Below are 22,788 nucleotides of genomic sequence, written 5' to 3'. Positions count from 1 at the left end.
CCTGTGTATTTCTCAGCTTCTCACACTGAATCTAAAGGCTAATTAGAGAAAGAGCTTTAATTTATCTCAGTTCATTAAGTGAACAAGTTTTCACTGACCAGAAATGCATTCTTCCTCCACTAAACTGAATATATTTCTCTTTATTTCTGTTTCTGTTTGACTTTCTCTGTCACCATCTGCTGCTTAATTGCTTAGTTCCTCTATGGTTTTCTCTCCCTTTTATTTTGTAGGTGTTTTGCTGCGCTGGGTGATGTCTCAACCCTCCACTTCCTGCGGCAAACAAACGAGATCGTAGACAAAGTTTCACAGGAAATGGTGTGTTTTATCTCAGCAAAGGCCCAACGCACTGATCACAATTATAGCAGATAAAGAGCTTTAAGGGTGGCAATAATATTTCTGACTAATTGGCTAATTATTAGTATTCTCCAATGAAATGCAATACGGTATTTGACATTTTTATGCAACGAAACCTGAATAATTCAACGCTTCTCTTAAAAATGTGTCTTATAATGGAACTGGAAATCCAGCATTCATTGTACAGCAAGTCTCTGCTGGAGTTGATATTAATGAAATTCCTTTTAGCTGAATCCCTGTGAGTGGTCCTTATAAAAAAATGCAGCTTTGCAATTCTTGAAAAGTTTTTTCTCTCGGCAAAGCTCAAAAGTGCTCCCTGGCTTTTGTATGTTTTAATCTCTTTGTCTCTTTATTAGGGAGAAGATGGGACATCATTTTATCAAGTCCAAGCACGCGTGGCCATGCTGGACAAGAATTTTAAACTGGCTGAGATGCACTACACAGAGCAGGTGGGCTGTAAAAAAATGAGCGTTAGAAATAAGATTGAATATGTAAATGTAGAATGAATTCCTTTTCAGATTTTACAACAAACAGAACACCCCAAAATTCACAGAGCTGTTAAGCTTTTAAATGTGTATTTATGCTTGATTTATATTACTGCATCATGTCTACAGCACAGCCTGATGTGCACCATCACAGAAATTTAAGTAAACAGCACCACAGTAACGTCTTGTATTAATATTTGTGGTTAAGCACAACATATTAGTAACAGAGGAGTAATACCTTAAAGAAAAGGAACTATTGCTCCATATTATGAGGAACTCTATCTGCAGGTAAACTGGCATTTTTAGTGAAATATGTTCAGATTAGCAAAAAATAGACCACTTTAATATTAAGCTCAAAATATTAACAGACTAACTGTTTCTAGCTTGCTATATAATGTTAATGTAGTCGGTAGTACGGTGTCCCTTTATACACACACACACACACGTTTTCTTGCTTTCATAGCTCTGATGATACTTGTATAGACTCAGTGTGTTCTGAAGTCTCCTCTCCTTCAGTTAAAGTAACCCTTCACAAATTATTAGCTCCAACTCGAACATAAACAGCTCAGTTTCACTTGTGATGACAGTGAACAATGCAGATACACAAGCACACATAAATGCTGTCACCTGCTATAAGAGGGATTCAACACAGTAAAATAAGGCTTAGGAGCAACAAGCAGCCACAAACTAGAGATTTATAATTTCTTCCCCATGTAAGAATGGGAAGGACAAGCAACACAGAGATGCTTTCACTGCTAAAAGTATTGTTTACCTTACAAGATGGTAACCAACAAATCCCTGTGAGGGCTGCAGTGCATTGTAGTCTTTTACCAAACACTTGAGATTGGTAAAGTCTTGGAACAAAATGAACTGAATAAATAAACCCAGCTCTGCATCCTTAATGCTAGATTTTTGGAGAATTAAGTCCAACGTTTGGCTTTTGTTTGTTTTGTTTTGTTTTTGCTGTGCAGAATGCCATCGAAGAAGCCATAGAGATGTACCAAGAGCTCCACATGTGGGATGACTGCATTGCTGTAGCTGAAGCCAAGGTAAAAAAAAAAGGGAATTGAATCACACGCAATTACTGATAATATTTGATCAAGTCATTTTACGTGGTCGCAAATCAGCTCGAGGTAGCGTATTTATATTGATTACTTTGATTTCAGCACATTTTAAATATTTATTTATCATATTTATATTACAGAATAAAAGCCAAAAGCTAGTTTTTTACTGCCTCTTTATTTGGGAAAGGTCAGCACAGTGGGGAGCTCCACATATTATATTTATATATTTATTATATATTTATTACATTTTATGTTATGGGGGTTTTTAAGGGTTGATGCCCTATCTAATGCATCCCCCAAGAGATAGAAAAAAAGGGAAATTATTTGTTTTATTGCTTAATAAAGTATATAAAGCTACAGTAAGTTTAAATCGGAAAAGACAGGGGAAAACCCAAAATGTGTAAACAGACAGCCTTCTCATATGACAAGCACAGGCTTCTAATTGCCTAAAATAGCATTTCTAAAAACAAAATAATTTAGCCCATTTATGCCTTTGTCTTGCTTAGATCTATTCCGTGCATACACTATTTTATAATACTCACTTTATCAAATCTGAAAAGGCCTGTGGGTGAACAGCGAGTGTCCTTATGAGCTTCATTTTCTGAAAACAGAACCCACAGCAGAGGCAGGAGTCTCGTTACCTCTCAGAGAATTTGGATTACCAAATTACAATGTACACTTGCTGTCAACCACAAGACAGTGTTGTTGGTTAGTTATCTGTGGACAGGATAACTGTTTGGTTGAACTCCAAATGCAAAATAACTGCAGGGCTACCCAGAGCTCGACACCTTGCGTGAAAACCGTTACCGGTGGCTGATGGAGACGGGTCAGGAAGACAGGGCCGGCGAGGTGAGGGAGAGCGAGGGAGACTTCCAGGGTGCCATAAACCTCTACCTGAAAGCAGGGCTGCCAGCTAAGGCCGCTCGCCTCGCCATGAGCCAGTCGGAGATCACCAACAGCAGCGAGACCGTCGACCGCATTGCTGCCAGTCTCATCAAGGGAGAGTTTTACGAGAGAGTGAGTGGATCATTTCTTCCTCCTGTGTTTCCCGCTTCTCTGAGTCCATCTCTTCTCGCCTCAGCTTCAATGCCGGAACAAGTGTTCTTTGTTATTTTCAGTTTTGAACTCTGTCTCCCTCCATCTGCCTGTTTTTTCTCTGTGTGCTTTTTCCTTTTTTTTTTTTTGTCTAAAAGCTCACTTCTTTTCCTCTAGCCATCTGTGTTTATGTAACAGGTGGGAAAGAGGCTTGGAAAAGGAGACTGGATCCTCAAAGCAAATTTTGTAACCTGATATTTTGTGTTCTAATCAGTTTCGGTGTCTGGAATTAGATATGGAAGTTGGTGATTACAATTTAACTTGCAGTAGCTAAAATAAAACTTCTCTGTATTTTACAAAGTGCCACTATTCTCCATTGCATTTTATTGTTAGAAAACCCACTGAGTTAGCATTTGAAATGTGTGTATCCTTTTAAAAGTAAGGATAATTATAGGTTGAAAGAGTTGAACATGTTTAATTGAAGGTAGTCACAGATGGAGAAACGCAAGAAAATATTTAGCTGGAACAAATATCTGATTCAGGTATCATGTTGTTTGAATCATGAAATACCTAGCAGCAGAGAAATACAGGGACAAAATGTTCCCACTCAGTCCATTAAAACAAACAAAAAAACTGAGGTAACTAATTAAAATGTAGTACGGTGTAATTGGCAGCTTTAGTTCACACAGCCTCAGCCAAATTCACAGTTAGTGGCCAGGAGTATATCGATACCTGTGTTTAAATCCACAATAAGAAAACATACTTTCTAAAGACATTTAAAAGTGATAGTAGTCACTGTTCCAAGAACATCGGAACATCTTTTTTCTAATTACACCAACAAACATTATTCTCATTTGACATTCCATGTTTTCATTACTGAACTATACTAAAGTAACTTTACAATTCATCTTGTAATGGGCCGTGATATAGCCCCACACAGCTCTCTTTCTTTTAGACAGCTGTCTTCTGATTGGCTGCACACCATTGTTTCAATATGTTACTGGCTATAAGGTCAAATTTTGAAACAATTATAAATATCTGATATAAATATTTGAAATATATATGGCTAACTGCCACACACCATAGTGGTGTGTGGCAGTTAGCAGAGTCACAGAGTTCAAACCTCCTGATTATAAGTAGCAAATACTCCCTGTGCCTTCCTGGGTCCTTTCCAGGTGCTCTGACTTCACAGTCCAGTGACATGAATGTCAGCTTAACTGATAATTGGCTGCTGGAGTTGATGGCCTTGTCCAGATCTCTCGTCGATTGACAGCTGGGATAGGCTTCAGCCCCACATGACCCTAAGTTGAAAGACAATTGACAGCAAAATGTATGTCATCTCTTCTGACCAGGCAGGAGATCTGTATGAGAAGATCAGGAACAACCAGAGAGCGCTGGAGTGCTACTGTAAAGGAGGTGCCTTCAGGAAAGGTAAAACAGTTAGGTAGCTTAGACTGCATATACCATTTGATAACTTCTACAATGTTTTGTACAATTTTAGATGGTAGGTTTAAGCTAAATCAAGTCAATTGTAACTTTTCTGGTAAGAAAGTTTCTCCTTCCTGTTTCCTGTAGCGGTAGAGCTGGCTCGCATAACCTTCCCCGCTGAGGTGGTGAAACTGGAGGAGTCCTGGGGAGACTACCTCGTCCAGCAGAAACAGATGGACGCTGCCATCAACCACTTCATTGAAGCAGGGTATGTAGAGTAGAGGAGGGATGGATGGAGGGAGAGGACTGGAGAGACAAAGATAAGGACAGATGGAGAGGCAGAAAGATGACACATGAAAAACAGTCCAACAGTGATGGCCAACAATTCTTTAAAATCATCACCAGGATAATGGAGAGATGAGATTTTAAAAAATCGCTATACCAATGCCCCAAAATCCCAAATAAGACAGGTAGTCAGAGCTCAGAAAGAACTTAGAGAAGCGTCTGAAACTGAATTTTGACTTGGCTACAAGTCTCTACAGAAACAAAGACGTTAAAAATACTACTTTTAAATACAGTTAGTAAAGTTTCAGGCACTATTTCAGATAGCTATAAGCTAAGTATAAGTTCTCTCTCTGCAGAATAGTTTAAAAATGCAACTAGTATTACCAACACAATCTGCATTTTAATGCTGACTCTTGCTATCTGAGCAATTAAGGGTGCACAAGCACAGTAACGTGTTCATATGGTCTTCCATGCAGCTGTTCTCTTAAAGCGATCGAGGCAGCCATCGCAGCTCGCCAGTGGAAGAAAGCAGTCCACATCCTGGAGTTACAGGAGGATTCGTCATCAGCAAAATACTATGTGAAGATAGCTCAACACTACGCCTCCATGCAGGACTATGAGGTGAGAGACAGGAGGACTGAGGTAGGAGGTAAAGAGGAAAACCTAAATGATAAACAAAAACAGGTGAAGGTATAGCCACAACATGTTTTCTTTCAGATCAGTGAAAAGGAAGGCATCAAAAAATACAAGTTTTTGTCTTTATTGTATAATAGATTATATGTTGGACTTTTATTAAATTGTGGAAATATTTAAGGGTAAGATGAAAATGAGCTGCAGATGTAAATATAACTTTTTAAAAATGCATAATATGAGACGGTAGCACTTACATGCTTGTCTGCTTTCACACATCCCATTCTTAATCCATAGGGTTCAATAAGATGTCAGCCCACCCTTTGCAGCTATAACAACTCCACCTCCTCTGGGAAGACTTTTCATTAAGTTTAGAAGTGTGTTTAAGGGACTTTTTGACCTTTCTTCCATAAATACATTTGTGAGGTCACTTACTGGTGTTTGGCAAGAAGTCCCGGTTTACAGTCTTGTGTCTAATTCATCCCAAAGGTGTTTCTCTTGGGTTGAGGACAGGAAACCATGCAGGCCAGTCAAGTTCTTCCATGACAAACACGTTCGTCCATATCTTTAGGTACCTTGATTTGTGCAGGGGTGCACAGTCATGTTGAAACAGGAAGTGGGCATCCCCAAACTGTTTACCAAAATCTGGGAGCATGAAATTTTCCAAATATCTTGTTATGCTGAAACATTGAGTTCCATTCACTGGAACTAAAAGACAGTTCATCAAAACTCGCCCATTTGATTTTCCAAAAATCTCACATTCTCCGCAATGATAGCTGAACACAGTTCATATTTCCTCCTCACAGCTCTCCATTAAGCTCCAGCTCTGAAACCCCGGCATCTCCTCCAGAGCGCCTCTAGGATAACAGCAGAACTGCCAGGAAAAGTTGGCTAAAACGTGAAACATGTTCACCTTTCACTTCACAACCAAATATCAACATTGTTCAGACGTCTGGAAAAGTCATCTTTTCAATGTCATTTCAACAAGGTTTTGCTCAGGGGATAGCACTGGGAAGGTGTTTTAACTGAAAAAGATAAATCTGCTCTACACAGCAGTAGACAGATGGCAAAGTAAGAAACTGGTGAACAGTGGAACAAAAAGAAAGCAAAACACGACTACAGATCGTTTCAAATGCGTGTAAACGAGAAACTGCATTTTTAAATATTTGTGCTGGTTACATACTTTGAACTGAGTCAGTGTTACACTTTCACTTGTGTTATATATGTACCTCATAAAAATACTGTGCAGGCTTGGCTGAATGAAAGAGGCTGTGACATTTTTCCACTGGCAGTTAATTTCCACTCATCTCATGTGGACACGTACACACACCCACACACATGCACGGTGGCCAGTTTTCACTTTACTGCAGTCTCTGTGGACACTGTAACCCATGTTTGCTCCAGGGTGCTTTGGCAATAAGGACAAGTTTGGTAGTTGTAACAATACTTTTAAAAGTTGCCCCAATACCACAAAAAACACGACTGTTGAAAAGAAAACGATAACGAGAGCAATCTGGTACGAATACAAAGAAAAGGAAGCGAGATGATGGTGGCGAAGCGCAGTGTGCTGTGCTTATTCTGATGAGCTCAGCTGAGCCAAACGGCCTCCACAGACTGCCAGGCTCTGAAAATAGCAGCCTATTTCAGTCAGATTGCTCCATGGGCATATTCACAGAAAGTAATTAAGATAACAAGCTCTTTGCTCTCCAAGTTGGGGGGTAGTTGTTGCAGGAAAGTGAATTTCAGTGCAAGCTATAAACAATGAAGCGCACGCACCTGCTGTAGCTATAGAGAAAGTATCCTGGAAAAACAGTGACTAAACACTTTTTAATCAGAATGGCAAACAACCAGCTCATCTGTTTGTTGTACTGAAGCGACTTTTATTACAGATTGATTCTATGAGTATCTGGCTTTATGTGGCAAAAGTCTGTTCACTGTAAAGTAGCGAGATTTTTTTCATTAACTGTTACACAACAGGGCAAGAAATAACACTTATGGTATTATATATTATAATTTTTAAAATGCGATAAAATTTTAATTGCTTCATTCACTCTCTTAGTCTCTACTGTGTGTTCAGAGTCAGATCACTGGTCACAACATAAACTGGCAACCAGCAGCAAAGTTTACAACAACAACAAAAAAAACCCAATGTTATTCAGTAGGTCTGATATTACACTGTTGTAATTACGTGTTTCATGTAATGGCACAGTCCTACACGAGCCTTTCTAGATCAGTATTTGTTTACAACCAAACTCACGAGTTGCAACATTGAAAAGTCTACCACCAGAATAAGTATAATTAGAATTTAGTTTCACAAATTGCATATCCTTAGCTAATGCAGATAAATAAGCAGCCTTTGGAGTGTGGTGAACTCTGTGCAAGTCTCTGCATATATCACTTTTATTCTCACCGCCTCAGGTATGAACAACGAGAGTAAGGCCTCTGCAATCTGAATTAAAATTAAGTTTAGTTTTTTCATAGTTTGATGTATTCATTCAAAGTTTCCAGTCTTGTCTTTATTTAACAGGGGCAGTGCACATTAATGGACAGCAGTGTAAGAAAATATGAGATGTAAACACGGCAGATTTTATCTATACTCCTAATTCACATCCTCAGTCCCTGGGCAGATCACATAAAACTATATAATAAACAAAAGCATGCAGCGATGCAACAAAACAAATAAATACAAACATGTCATATACCATCTGTCCCAGTCTGCTTCCGACTTGGTGGTCTTATTGCAGAGAACCTAAACAAAGTGCGCTGCTAAGTTTTAGTTCATTTAGATGAGAGTTTCACATATTTTGGCTACATGCTTTCTCTGTTACTAGTGTTCCCCTGACATTTTTTTAAATGCAATTCAATTTTATTTATATAGCACCAAATCCACTAGGTGTGAATGTGCGAGTGAATGTGAGTGTGAATGGTTGTCTGTCCCTATGTGTTAGCCCTGCGACAGACTGGCGACCTGTCCAGGGTGTACCCCGCCTTTCGCCCTATGACAGCTGGGATAGGCTCCAGCACCCCCCGCGACCCTGAAAAGGATAAGCGGAAGCGAATGGATGGATGGATAGCACCAAATCACAACAACAGTTGCCTCAAGGTGCTTTATACTGTAAGGTAAAGACCCCAGAATAATACAGAGAAAACGACAACAATCATATGACTCCCTATGAGCAAGCTCATCTGCCGCTTTGGAGGTGAGGGGAGATAGACGGGACAAAGACACACTGTGGAAGAGAGCCGGTGATTAATAATAACTAATAATTAAATACAGAGAGGAATATAAACATTTGTAGTAACTGCTGCCTGATCCACTCTGTGTGTAGGGGGAGGGGACTCACACACACAGGTTTCTTTGTGATTGACATTAATGCACTCCAAAGCCTCTTATCCCGAAAATAAGCCAACATCAGTAAGCTCCATATCCTAATCTTAAAGGTGCATCCACGCTGGAAGTGATCTACTTTGCGCCCATTGCTTTTTCTCCGACAGGCTCTGGATGGCTAGTTAACACTCTAATATAATCACCTAAAACCAAGTTGTATCCTTAAACAGGTCTTTGAAGAGGTTTGGAGAATAAAAAAAGAGCCAGCCAAAAAGTTCTTAGAAAATTTAATTACTGTGATTCGCTAAACCTCAAACAGTTTCTTATCAAGATAGCTGGGCAAGATTTTATTATTGCCTTTGTGACAGATGACTTTAATATATCACTCATGTTGTTTAGCTGAACCCACAATCTGCTTGTTTTGCACTGGCAGGCATGCCCACACACATATTCAATGAGAGTATCCTTAAAGCTGTCCCATTTTGAAAATGGTAACTTTGTGATTAGGTTAGGGGGGGAATATGCAGATTTCAGCTGCAAAAATAACCTGGATTAAACTCTCAGAATGGGCTCTGTATTAGTAATGTAATATATAATTTTTTTTAATGTGACATTCTGTATTTTCTGTGTGTTTTGTTATTTTTTTATTGACCTGTAGATGGCAGAACATCTGTTTGTGAAAGGAGGTCACATTAAAGATGCCGTAGAGATGTACACCGCAGCAGGGCATTGGGAGGAGGCTCACAAGGTCAGCACGGACACATTACAGCATAGTTTTAAATATTCTGTGTTTTCCAGAGTCCTTTTAAAGAAAATCTCCCTGGAATAGATATTTAAGAATCTAATGTGGGATTAATTAAGAAATGTAATATTTAAGGCCGTGTTTTTAATATTCTTTTTCTTATAAAGCTGGCAGTGAAGTGTATGACGGAGGAGGAGGTTATGGCTCTGTACATCAGCAGAGCTCAGGAGCTGGAGAGAGATGGGAAGTTCAAGGAGGCCGAGAGGTAAATACAAATCTCCATATTTACACGAATTTGTCACGTCATTGTCTGCTGGAGTCGAGCTGGTGGGAGACAAACTACCATGACACCATTTGAGTTAATCTCTGACCTTGAAAACAGCAGGAGAAAAAGTCTGGGCGTAGTATTTTAGACCTGAAGTGTTTTAAAAAGCCCTCTTTCCCCTTTTACACATGCAGGCTGTTTGCTACAGTGAAGCAGCCTGACCTTGCCATCACCATGTACAAGAAGAACCGGATGTTTGACGATGTCATTCGTTTGGTAGCCAAACATCACCCTGACCTGCTGACTGAGACCCATGTCCACCTAGCCAAGGTACACACCACACTGCAGTGATAATCTAACGACAGTGTTTTTACTCCTAGAGTTAAGCCCTACAGATTTAACATCTTACAATCAAATAAATCTCACTGTGACCCGAACCGAGCCTGAGTTCGGGGGATGGGCGGGCTAACTGTGTAAAACAACTCTCTTCACACATATTTGCAAATTGCCTCATGCATCTATAGATTTGCAAATGGATGCATGCTAAAACCTTTGTTTTGTACCAGACTGTAAACATGCTTATTTCCTCTTTAAGCTTTTCGAGCCAGCTTCAAGTGGCTGCTAGAGGAACTACAATGTTGGTATTCTTCTATATGAGCATCCACCTTTGTCACCATATGAATAAATGACAGAAATAAGGAATAGTTTAATAAGATAACATAAAATAATGTTGAACAGACTGAATAATATGAGCACACTAAATAGAAATGAATCAAATAAAAGTAGTAAATAAAGTAAACAAAAATCTTTGTTTATGTAATAAAACAGTCAAATAAAATAAAATAATGCAACAGAATAACTAAATACAGTCACATAAACACTGTCTATAAACCTTGCTTATTTAAAATCCTGGGTGAAGTGGTAGTTTTACTTCTAGCTGCTCTCAGTTACTCCAACAGTTAGAGCACAGAAACTAAAAGCTGCCTTTTTTCTGCTTATTGTACTGGTACACACACTGAAAGTACCAGAGCACTAATGCAGGACTTTAAGACAGGTATAATTTGTTCTCTCTTTCCGTGCTATGAAAGATAAATAGGATTAAACTGCAGTGACAGTGTTTATACTGTAAAGCAAAGTTTTTTTGTGGCAGTTCAGCTGCTTATTTTTCTTGTTTAATTACTTGGAGATGAGGAACATAACTCCAAGAATGTGAGCAACAAAAATAATGTCTTCAGATTCTTCCTGCTCATCTGAAACCAGTTTAAAAGTGAGAGAAGGGTTGCGCTTTGGTTCATGTCATTACTTCACAGCTCAGCATTTATGCAGGCACGACTGGTTGGGGCCTCTCATCAGAAGAGCTCTCACGGGCTCAGAAACTGCTGCAGTTCTAGAGCCGTGTGAGGTTTTTATTGGGAGGTCTGTGTCTGAGACCACTCTCTGTTTCTAATGTTTGTAGCTGTCCAGCTGTCTTGGGAGAAATGCCTTGCAGCAGTTTAAACTCAAACAATAATTTATTCAACATTTTCCTGAATTGTGAAGTTCAACAGATCACTGTACAGACTCAGACCATACTCGACAAATTTTAAAGTCTTTTAATCATGTCCCGACGTAATCGCTTTGAAACTGAGTCTCTGAGCTCTAGATTTCTTTTTCATTACTGAATCTGTTCATTTTTGGGACCAATTTTCTAATTTTAGCAACTTTTTTTTTCCACAGTGTCGCAAACTTTGGGGCATTAATTCTTCCTCTACATTCTATTCTAGCTCTAATTCAGCGACTCTTAATGGGCTGTGTGGTTTGGTTGAGCCTGCCGGTATGTGATACATAAGTTATGGTAAGTGACGGTGATGATAAATGTGCTGTTTGCAGGAGCTGGAGGCTGAATCGAGGTTCTCGGAGGCGGAATACCACTTCATGGAGGCTGAAGAGTGGAAGGCTGCGGTCCACATGTACAGTGTCAATGATATGTGGGAGGATGCGTACAGGGTACAAACGCCACATTTGTTTTGTTTTGTTCACTTGTGTTTAATCTCATTACATTTATAAGATATGGCAGAGAGCAGTAAAGTCTAGAACCTCGTCCCACGCAGCAAATGTTTACACCTCACACTCTGCTTATATCAGCTGTTATCTGTTGTTGTAATTTTTTTAGGTTAAAGCATATACTGTAGATTGCATATATTATAATGTTTATTCCTGATGCTAAATACAGAATAGGACGGCTTGACTTGTTGTTACTGGGTTTCATGTCCACAGCATTGTTACAGGTGTGTGGCTCTCTGTTTATTGCTGTAGTTACGTTGGGAATGCACCACAGCTTTATAGCTTCTTTCAAATGTTTCTCCCCGGGATTATGTGTTGTAAGGGGGTTAGGGAGCCACAGGAGTGAAGGCCTGGTGTAATGATTTTTTTTTAATGTGTTTGTGTGTTCGTCAGGTGGCAAAAAGCCACGGAGGTGCTGATGCGCAGAAGCAGGTGGCCTACCTGTGGGCCCGGAGTCTGGGAGGAGAGGCAGCTGTTAAGCTGCTAAACAAGTTTGGCCTGCTGGAGTACGCCATCAAGTCTGCTTCAAATAAATTGTGAGCATTATCACAACACAAAGAGCCAAATAATTATTTAAGTTCAATTTACTCACATACTGAGTTTCGTTTTATTTGCTTAAAATATGATAAACCTTTTGCAGAACTTTAAAACAAGTTTGACACTCATTCAGAATCTTTTATCTGTTGTACTGTCTGAAAGGAAATCCTAACGGTAAAATGTGATCAATTGTTTCCTTCCTAAAAAGGAAATGAGCAAGGTCACTTATAAAGTCACTTATAAAGATAGCAAGGCCATCTTATAAAGTTATTTGTGCTTTTAATACCCAGACCGTGTATAAATTAATGGGGAGAAAGCTATATATTTGACTTTTGTGGTCACAGGGACAAAACGTGCATGTATCCTCAGTCAAATCCACATTTCTAATTACTTACTATGATATCAATTAGAGGTTTACACATGCATACACACTTATCTCATAGATTTCTACTAAAAGTCCTTTGAGTGCCAGATCTCTTATATGTGACATAAACAGAGACTGTCTTCATGTTCTCTCCAGCTCATTTGACTTTGCCTTTGACTTGGCCCGCCTTGCATGTAAGGAGAAGATTCCTGAGATCCACCTCAAGCATGCACTGTACCTGGAAGATGAGGTAAATCCATCACAGTTTTACCACACAGTCAGTTTTCTGCTCTTTCTATACACTTTCAAAAAAGTTGCTACAACTACCCACATGAAGACTTTTCAGTTTTCCTCCTACAAAACTGCTTCATGCCAAATTTATTCTCTGTCTTCTTTATTCAACCAGACCAAGCACATCAATATGTGATTTTTTTTTCTTTTTATTGCCCAGCATAGTCAGCTCATATGAGAATAACAATAAACCTGCTGCTGCTGTTTCTGTGAACTAACTCACTGAGTTATTGTTCATAATTTCTGTTACTGAGAATCTTGAACTCACTGCATGCTGCACACATTAAGTCGTGTTAATCCTGAATTTTTTCATGGTTTCATCTTACAGGGGAAGTTCACTGAAGCCGAGGCAGAGTTCATCAAAGCAGGAAAACCCAAAGAAGCTGTGTTGATGTGAGTACTGGAGGTGATGATGTTGTACTCACACTTTGAGCCCATCATTACTGCCAGCTGATCAGCATCAGTGAGGAGCAGATTTATATCAGTTTCAGGCTCAGTTTGAAGCTTAATGTTTAAGGACAAGTTTGGTTAATATAATTATTGGAATACTTCAATTTTTAAACTTTCTCATGTCATTAAAAAAAGTCCAAATGTGATTAGTTTCACTAATCACATATCTCTTTTAAGGGGTTCTTTCTTCCATAATTGAACTAAACAACCAAGCCTCATCAAAATCATTTGATAGGTTGGTAATACTTTAAATTACGCTACATATATTAACCATTAATTAGCTCTTAATTAAATGTCTGATAAGGGTATAATAGGACCATGCAGCCCAAGTCATTAGTAAGTGGTTTGCAATGACTAATAAAGAGTAAACAGGCTACTAATAAGCATGTTTATAGCAAGATAATTAAAGCCTAATCTAAAGTGTTAGCAGAAAGTTAACTGAGGAAACAGCCTGCATAGCAATCAGCAGTAGAAATACTAATTATGTATAGCTTTCTAAAAATAGACATAGTGAAGTTACACCACAGCCAGCCACACAGCACTGCGCAGCAATGATTCTTGTACGCACATGCTTAAGTCATTTTAGGTAATATTCAAATTGGGGAGTGTGTGAGTATTCATGAATGATGGAGAGTAACCCATGATCAGTGACAACCCCAATGCTAACGCTAATGTTAACACTAACCCTAGGCAAAGAAAATATCGTCTTTGTTTTTAATTTCTCTTTCAAGGATAGCAGGCATGGAAGAAGGAGAATAGTGATTCTAACAGACACATCAAAAATAATGAACTTTTTTCATTTTTTCCCCCAAGATATAGGATTGAGGTAGGGTTATGACTTCGTCGTCAGAGAGGTAAAAGCAGTTTTAACGGTTCACAAAAGTATGTAGAGATTTGAGGTTTAAGTTTGAGAAGTGCCATTATTTCCCTAAGCCACTGAAAGCAGATATGTCTTGAAATTAATGTCCAGCCCCCCAGATAGCCACAGCTTTAAATAAATTTCTATGAACCTGAAGTTATTCAAAGTCCCCTTTCTGGTACTTGATGAAAAACATTTAAAAAATCGTTTCCGTTAATCTTAAAACAGATTATTTTTGGATTTTATTTCCTGTGTGTATTTGTGTGTGAACTGTTCCAGGTATGTCCACAACCAGGACTGGGCCAATGCACAGCAGGTGGCTGAGGGCCACGATCCAGAGAGCCTGTCTGAGGTTCTGGTTGGCCAAGCCAAGTTCTGCTTTAAAGAGAATGATTTCAAGAAGGCTGAGGCCTTCCTGCTCCAAGCACAGAGACCTGAACTAGCTGTTAAATACTACAAGGTAACTCCACCTCAAATTTATTTATGAAGCACATTTTTAAAAAAAAACACTACCCAAAGTCCTGTGCAAAAGATAGAGTGGATAAAAAGACAAGGGAATAGAAATAAATAAAGAAATAAGAAAAAAATAGATATTAGTGGGTGATAAACAGAATCATGGCCGAAAACAGCACAGGAAATACAAAGACCAATGACACACTCAAATGTCAGTGAGTAAAAAGTCTAGTTTTAAAGGATCAAATGGAGGGAGCAGATTTGAATGTGAGGGAAAAGGTGTTCCACAGTTTGGGGGCAAACACACAGAAGGCCCAGTCTCTTCTGAGGTTAAATCTAGCACTAGGGACAGTCAGAAGCATTCCGATCAGCTGACTGGAGGGACATGGGAGATTAATAGCGGTGTAAGAGGTCATAGATGTATTAAGGAGACAAACCATGAATGGCTTGTATACAAACAGGAGTATCTTGAAACTGATTCCGACTCTCACTGGCATCCAGTGGAGAGATGCTAAAACATGTGTAATATGACCTCTCTTTTAGATACCTGTGGACAGCCTACCAGCACCAGACAACAGAAAATGCGAGCATGAACACAATTTTGCAATCTCTCACAGAAAGGAAAACCTAACTTTTGAAATGGAACAGAAATGAAAAAAGCTGTTTTAACCACTGAGTTAATTTGCTTGTTAAACCTAAAGCCAGAGTCATATATCACACTAAGAGTTTTGGCCTAAGGGTTTACATAAGTGGACAGATTTCCAAGTTGATCAGAAAAACTTACAAAGGAATTGGCAGAGCCAAAACAGAAAATTTCTGTTTTGTCCTCATTCAGCTGAAGGAAGTTTTGTGCCATCCAGTTCTTAATGTCCACAAGGCATTTGATGATGCTATTCAGCCTGGACTTGTTGGCATTGAGGGGGAGATATAGTTCCATGTTGTCAGCTTAGGAGCGAAAAATTATATTATGTTTACTGATTATTTGACCCCAAGTAAGCATGTGTAGAGAGAATGGGACGGGACCTAAAATGGAGCCCTGAGGTACCCCACAGGAAATTGTTACTGTTGAAGAAGAATAGTTTCCAGTAATGTAGGAGAAGATCTATTTTTTAGGTATAAGGTGAACCAGTGTAGTCATCTGCCGCTGATACAGAAAAAAGACAAGAAAGTATTTGTAGAATTTTTTGCAATTTAGTGAAAAATGTCTAAAGTTGCAGGATTCATTTTTCAGATGTTGACAATCTGCCTGATAGTCAGTTATTTAATTGATTTCGTGTCTGTTTTAAATTCAGGATGCAGACATGTGGAGTGATGCCATACGTATCTGTAAAGAGTATATCCCCAATAAACTCTCCATGCTCCAAGAGGAGTATGAGAGGGAGGCCTCCAAGAAAGGACTCAGGTGAGATTAAGCCCATAAAATCAGTAACCACTGACCTTCATTTCTTGTGGTGTTCAAATATTTTAGGTCTAACATGGCAGAGTAAAAGATGAAGCACAGTCCTACTAAAGAAAACCCAAAACCGTCACTGAAGCTATATCTAGTTACAACATTTGAAGTCAAAAGCCTTTCAACTTGACTCGTGATTATTTGTGGGACATTTTTTAACATATTTTGAACATTACCAGAAATGCATCTATGCACAACGAATCAGTTTGATGCTTTTTTTCCTCTTTTTTTTAAAAAACACCTCACGTGTACTCCCAAATTTCAACTCCCGATGAGGAACAGCTCATTAGACAGCAAACCAGCAGCATGCAGCTCATACCCTCCTCCCATCGTTTCTCCCGCTTTAATGACTTGTGGGAGGAAACATCAAAAGTTACCAATGGAAACGGATGAAAAAGAGGGTTTGAAGAGAGAAAACACTGAATTATTCTTGCAGACTTTACAGCTCAGGCTTCAGATAAGTGCAAAGCTTCTCGTCTCCCACGGGCATCCATCTGCAAAGCTGTGATGGAACTGCAGCTTGTAGAGGATGAACACAGTTCTAATCTCTAATTTCTAATGAAATGGAAGCTAATGACAAAGACCGATTATTAACAGGACAAGTAAATATATTAAGTGATTGAGATGAAAAGGCTGTGGATAATACGAAAATGTAGAGTACATTCCAGACAGAGAAAAACATGGATTCACTGAAGACTAACAGGGCAGAGGAGGGCAAAGGAACTAATACTGCACGATAGAGAGGGAAGTAGTGAGAAACGAGCTGATAATAAAAGAAAAGAAAATTAAAGAAAAAAAACTAAACTTAATACTACAGAAAACTCATTACAGGAATGATAAAGAAATCCAAACAGGAACCAGACTCGGTCGTTTATCAAGCACTGAAACTTGCAATATACTGTAAAAAAAACCCCAAAAACAACTAAAGATAAACCAAAACTCTGATATATTAACCCAAAAATCCAAAATTCTAAAACAACACAAAATGAACATTTATGTGTATAATTTATGTTCCATGAAGTTGAGGAATAAGGCACACACACATATAGAATGGGATATTGCTTTCCAGCATGTCCTGACTGAAGAAACCTCTATTCACGCCTTTAAGGCTGATTATTTGTGATGATATGTGTATGGCCCCGCCTGCACATATACCCCCTTCTCTCAGCCTCTTCTCTCAGTTCGATAGCTGCTCTTCATCAAGCCAAGCTGCGCAGAGGCAAGCTTGTGTTGTAACTCGTTCCTCTCCTTCAGGGAACAAAAGTTATACACATAACTGTTCGTTCCCTTTCAGTCGATTCGCATGGTACAACACATATAGTATGGGACATATATACACGCCCTGCAGAGTATCCATCAAACTGGAGTTGGACCACCACCACCTTAGTGTGTGGTAGACCCAGCTGAAAGGACAGCATGAGCCACCGAAGGGGCTGTAACGTACAAACGAGTGAACCGGAAAAAAAAAGTGTGCGGTGATGCCCAACTAGCTGCACAGACAAAGCATGAAGGTCACCCACTTACTTTGCAGACGCCAAAGTGAAAAACAATGCAGTTTTATATGAAATACATTTTATATCCACTGACTCAAGGGAGGCACAAATGGCCTCAAGCACCAAACACAAGTCCCATGAAAAGACACTGGACCGCCAGTATCTAGCATCTCCTGCAGGAATGTCAAAACATCCACAATAGAGCACTGGACTGGGGGAATGTGCCCGTCCTGGCACCATTGCTCAAAGGCTTGCCATTTGTACTCATAAAAGCCTCTACAGGACCACGCATGGGGGCAGACCCTTAGCTATCAAATTTGATCTCTCAGTAGGTAACCATAAAGGCACCATAGATCCGGGCAGATGAATCACTTCTCCTCTTGCCTGAGAGAGGAGGTCCCCACAGAGAAGAAGCTGCCAAGGACTTGCTGCTAGCAGACTGATTATCTCTGCATTCCACGATTTTGTTGGCCACCAGGGGGGCAACAAGAATCAGTGAGATGTGCTGCCGATGCACTCTATCAAGAACTGGAGATATCACTTCAACTGGGGAAATGCATAGAGGAGCACGTCTGGCCATTGGTGTGCTAGTGCATCTATGCCCACGGGTGAATCACTGTCGATTATGGAGAAGAACATGAGGTAGTGAGTGTTCACCCTGGAGGCAAAAAGATCTACTTGCCTCGCCAAATAGATCCCGTATCTGGGCCAATATCAAAGGGGTGCAACCTCCATTCCCTCACTGGAATGGAGAGAAGGTCTGGAGAGAAGGTCTGGCCCCAGGTTGAGATGGCCTGGAACATTGGTTGCTCTTAGAGACAGACATCGAACACTGCACCATAATAGCAGAGAGCGAGACCGCTTTAACGGGGGAAGGGAGCGTTTCCCTCCTTGCCTGTTTATGTAAGAGACCACTGTTGAATTGTCCATCCTGACTAGGAAATGTTGGCCCCTCAGAACTGGACAAAAATGCCTGAGCTAAGAACACAGCTAGCAGCCTTACATCATTCTGAAGCTCTGTGTCCAGACCCCTCTCTCTGATGCGCCATCGGACAGAACTCCCCACCCTCTTAGGGAAGCATCTGTGGACACCACCTTGTAAAACAACACTCTCCCAATCCAAGATCCCTGGTGCAACAGCTCAGGCTCCCACCGGTAGCTAGCATGCAAGATGCGGTTACTGTTAGCCTCCTCTGGAATTTTCTCCGCAAAGTCACCCATCTTTCCAGGGTGTGAAGAAGCACACAGACTTCAGGTCAGTCAACGTTCTCCTAACCTGGACAATCCCCAGGCAAATGGGGCACGCGTCATTGCTGGTCACTATCATGCAAAGAGAAACTGCACCACTGAAGACAGTGGCGAACAGAAAATTTCTGTTTTGTTCTCTTTGGTTTGATATCCATACCAAAACGCAAAGCAAAGCGCTGCACAGGAAGATTTGAAATTAGCGCTTCGTGGGCAGCCTACACACCAGCTGTGGAGTGAAGGCTAACACCAACAAGGCAGTTGGGTTAACTTATGCCAGCAGACAATGGAGCTAACTAGCAGTAGCTAGCTAGCCCAACCCAGTAGATATGCTCTTAGCGAGGTGAAGAGCGTTAGAACTGAGGGCTGATTGTGATGGCAGGGGGTATATGTGTAGGCAGGGCCCTATACATGTTGTCTGAGGCCATCCGCCTCAAAGGTGTGAATAGAGATTTCTTCAGCCAGGACAAACGGGGGCGGGATATCCCATACTTTATGTGTTGTACGGAGTAAATCGACTGTAAGGGAACCCTAGCATTGACACAATTAACTGTCAATTTACCATTTAGTAATGGTGGTTATTATTATAGCATTAACTATTTTATGCCATGATTGTTATGAACTGGTAAAATAACATATAAATTAAATAAAGCTATTGTGAAATGTTTAATATTTTTTTTAATTAAAAAAAAAGAGTTTATTGCCTGTTGGTTTCAGGGGTGTGGAGGGCTTCTTGGAGCAGGCGAGAGAGTGGGAGCAGTCGGGTGAATATTCCCGGGCCGTGGAGTATTACTTGAAGGTTAAGGATGACTCAAACACAGCGCTGATGGAAAAGTGTTGGATGAAGGTAAAAAGGAAAAACAACTGCATAGAACTGTTAATTCACATGATCATTAGTTCTTTTTAACAATATGAAATTAATAGTAAGTCTTTTACACGTGTAGTTGCTACAGAATAAAGAAGAGCTTTTAAGTCTGTTATGGGTTTATTAGAGAGGCAGGTTTGAAAAAAACAAAAGTTAGCCTTTAACCTAGGCATATTTAAAAAGATCTTACCCTGAATATAGATTAAAATGTCTTATAGAATTAAAAACATATATATACATTGTGAGGAGACCCTGGGGCAGATTCAGTACAAGCTGGAAACACTATCTCACGGTTAGCCTGGGAACGCCTTAGTGTTCCCCTGGAGAAGCTAGAGAAGGTGGCTAGAGAGAGGGAGATCTGGGCTTCTCTACTTACGCTGCTGCCCCTGCGACCTGTCGCCAGATAAGCGGAAGAAAATCGATGGATGGATGGATGGATGTATTGTGCAATTTATTTCGGTTTTACTGGGGGGATCCCACTGCTGATGTAGAAGTCTCAAAAACTCACAAAAAAACTACACAAATATGATACACTAGACATAAGGGGTTAAGATAGTGAGTGGGAGGTTTAACCTTCTAGTACAACAGTCATCACAAGCTTTTGCAGTTAAATGTTATTCACAAAATTTATTTTTACACCACAAACACTCAAAAAGGTCGAAACCATCTAAAGGATAAATGAATTATTTTCAGATCTTTGTCCTAGATGCACACGGAAACCTTATTCATATTTTGAAATGCCATAAATTAAAACATTACTGCAGCTCAGAATGTGAGAATCCCCTTTTCAGATAGATTAACAGTATTAACTCGATTTGTCAACCTGCCGAAAATATCTACTTACATTGTGTCAAATCTTAAAAGGTGGTCTGAATTAAGCACTGCATTAAAATAAATCACAATCTGTAGTAAGTTGACAGTTTGGCTTCAAGGCTGCAGCCGAGGGTTGAGGTCTCTGCAAAGGTCTGTCCACTCTTCATAGTTTTCTCTGTCTTCCTTTGAGCCACTTTCCCTGGAGTGTTCGTTTTATCTTTGGCATCGCTGTACTGTTTGAACTTTCATGACATAAAACTACAGACAGTGATTTATAACCGTTTCAAACAGTGTTTATTTCCCTAAAGAAAGAAATTATTCAGTAACTTATTCTCTGGTTCTGCAAAAATAGTCCAGAAATAAAAGAAAACTTCCCACCATGACCTTTAATGGCCGTACTGTAGATCTTATATTTAGACAGCATCAGTAATTACTTTTCACTTTTACTTTAAGTTCTGTAGTGGGTGAAGGACAGAATAGATGTTTAATTGTAGTCAAGAGTACCACTAAAGGTGGAGGAGGGCGAAAGGTCACCATGTCACCAACATCAATAGGTGATTTCTGCTGTGAGCATGAAGATACGCAGCACATACTGCATGTTATTGATTAAAGTGCAGAGGTCAGATTATTTGAAATGGGAATGGTCAATCTCCGTGATTGTAAAGAAGCGGTCTTGAAGAGATCACAGAGATCAATAGGTAGTTTTTTTCCCCAAGTGAGTTTCATTAGGTCAGAAAATGCTGCATCTGCATTACAGATGAGTCAGGCGATACACTGATTTAAGTTTTGAATTTTTGATTCCTTCCTGTAGTGCGCTTCATAATGACCTTTATTCCAATTATCTGTTTTTTTAAGACACATTATATTTAATAGGTGAAAGTGAGTGCTATCAAACATGCCAAATGACTCACAGAAGTAGCTGATTCTAGTCTATTTAAATGTAGAAGTGCTAAATCAGAGATTACACAGATATGGTTTAAAAGGGACACGCTTCCTGCTTTATGGTGTTTTGTTTCTTTTTAAATTAGATTACTGTGGACTCTCTGTTTAAACCTGTGAAAATGAAATGTGGACATTTATTTTGTGCTATTTATATAATATATTTATAAATTAATTAGTTAACTATGAAAGAAAATAGATAGAAATACAAGGTACAGCCGTACTGGAAATATTGCATTAGAAGAATTAAAGACTTTTTCTTCAAGACACAAACAGCAAAGTCAGTTCATGTATCACCAACTATCCCCACAACCAGAATCAAATGGATTATATAATGATTACGGTGACATTATATTGCTTTTTGAGATGACAGATCATGACAATTTTATATTATCATCACTGCAAAGATCTCTGTTAATAGCTTTTTAATGTCATCAGCTAAACAGTTGAAGAAGTTGAACTCTTTCTCCCTCGAAGTATGACATCATCAGTGTCAGTACTGGTAGGGCAAAACAGCAGTGGTAATAAGAGGCAGTTTTTAAATATGTGCCATTTCTTACACTGCGGTGGCTCAGAAACTGGTGGAATAACATCAATTTGGGGGCAACCGTGGTTCAGGGGGTTGGGAAGCTCATCTTGTAACCGGAAGGTTGCCGGTTCGATCCCCAGCTCTGTCTGTCTTGGCCGTTGTGTCCTTGGGCAAGACACTTCACCTACCACCTACTGGTGATGGCCAGAGGGGCCGATGGCGCGATATGGCAGCCTCGCCTCTGTCAGTCTGCCCCAGGGCAGCTGTGACTACAACTGTAGCTGCCTCCACCAGTGTGTGAATGTGAGAGTGAATGAATAGTGGTGTTGTAAAGTGCTTTGAGGGTCTTGAAAAGCGCTATATAAATGCAATCCATTATTATTAATAGCTCCACCTACTTTCTTAACTCTGTCCTGAAAAGGTTATGAAAGAACTGCTACTTTGTTAAAATTTGGTTTTATAATATTTTTACTGTACAGAATATCAAAAATGCCAAAGACACATATTGTAAGGAGTGAAAAAATTTTGTACATTATATGTCTCGGTGTACACACACATACTAAACGTATGTGTGACTGAGAATAAAATGCAAAAAATTAGAATAAAATACACTTGAAGTAGGAAAAATAAGACACAATAAATATTTTTTATCGAAAAAGTTGGGAAAGTATTGTGCTACGGCACCCACAACATTTAAAAAAATGTAGTTCATTAAAATCACACCACAGAACAGATACAAAACAACAGAAAACTATAGTAGTTAAATAGGAAATAGCTTAAGTCCATAATGAATGTTGTGGAAGTGGTAAAGCTTTTCTGTGTCTATCCTCATGGCAGTGGA

General features: G+C 39.5%; 1 protein-coding gene across 1 annotated transcript in view; it reads left to right on the top strand.

The window, feature by feature from the left end:
* ift172 (intraflagellar transport 172) overlaps positions 1-22,788 on the top strand; it is a 44,085-nt gene that overhangs the window by 9,249 nt on the left and 12,048 nt on the right. Inside the window, exons 5-21 of the mRNA XM_040018602.1 lie at positions 231-315; positions 711-803; positions 1,811-1,888; positions 2,672-2,920; positions 4,291-4,369; positions 4,514-4,634; positions 5,128-5,272; positions 9,268-9,357; positions 9,519-9,616; positions 9,811-9,946; positions 11,486-11,602; positions 12,053-12,195; positions 12,717-12,810; positions 13,180-13,244; positions 14,440-14,620; positions 15,906-16,015; positions 19,519-19,648. Coding sequence (XP_039874536.1) covers positions 231-315; positions 711-803; positions 1,811-1,888; positions 2,672-2,920; positions 4,291-4,369; positions 4,514-4,634; positions 5,128-5,272; positions 9,268-9,357; positions 9,519-9,616; positions 9,811-9,946; positions 11,486-11,602; positions 12,053-12,195; positions 12,717-12,810; positions 13,180-13,244; positions 14,440-14,620; positions 15,906-16,015; positions 19,519-19,648 — 2,014 coding nt within the window. The remainder of the gene's footprint in view (positions 1-230; positions 316-710; positions 804-1,810; positions 1,889-2,671; positions 2,921-4,290; positions 4,370-4,513; positions 4,635-5,127; positions 5,273-9,267; positions 9,358-9,518; positions 9,617-9,810; positions 9,947-11,485; positions 11,603-12,052; positions 12,196-12,716; positions 12,811-13,179; positions 13,245-14,439; positions 14,621-15,905; positions 16,016-19,518; positions 19,649-22,788) is intronic.

Source organism: Simochromis diagramma, unplaced genomic scaffold (genome assembly GCF_900408965.1).
Source record: "Simochromis diagramma unplaced genomic scaffold, fSimDia1.1 OVJJ01000802.1, whole genome shotgun sequence".
NCBI classification, from domain to species: domain Eukaryota; kingdom Metazoa; phylum Chordata; class Actinopteri; order Cichliformes; family Cichlidae; genus Simochromis; species Simochromis diagramma.
The sequence above is the reverse complement of the archived record's forward strand: the minus strand, read 5'-3'. Positions and strand labels throughout refer to the sequence as shown.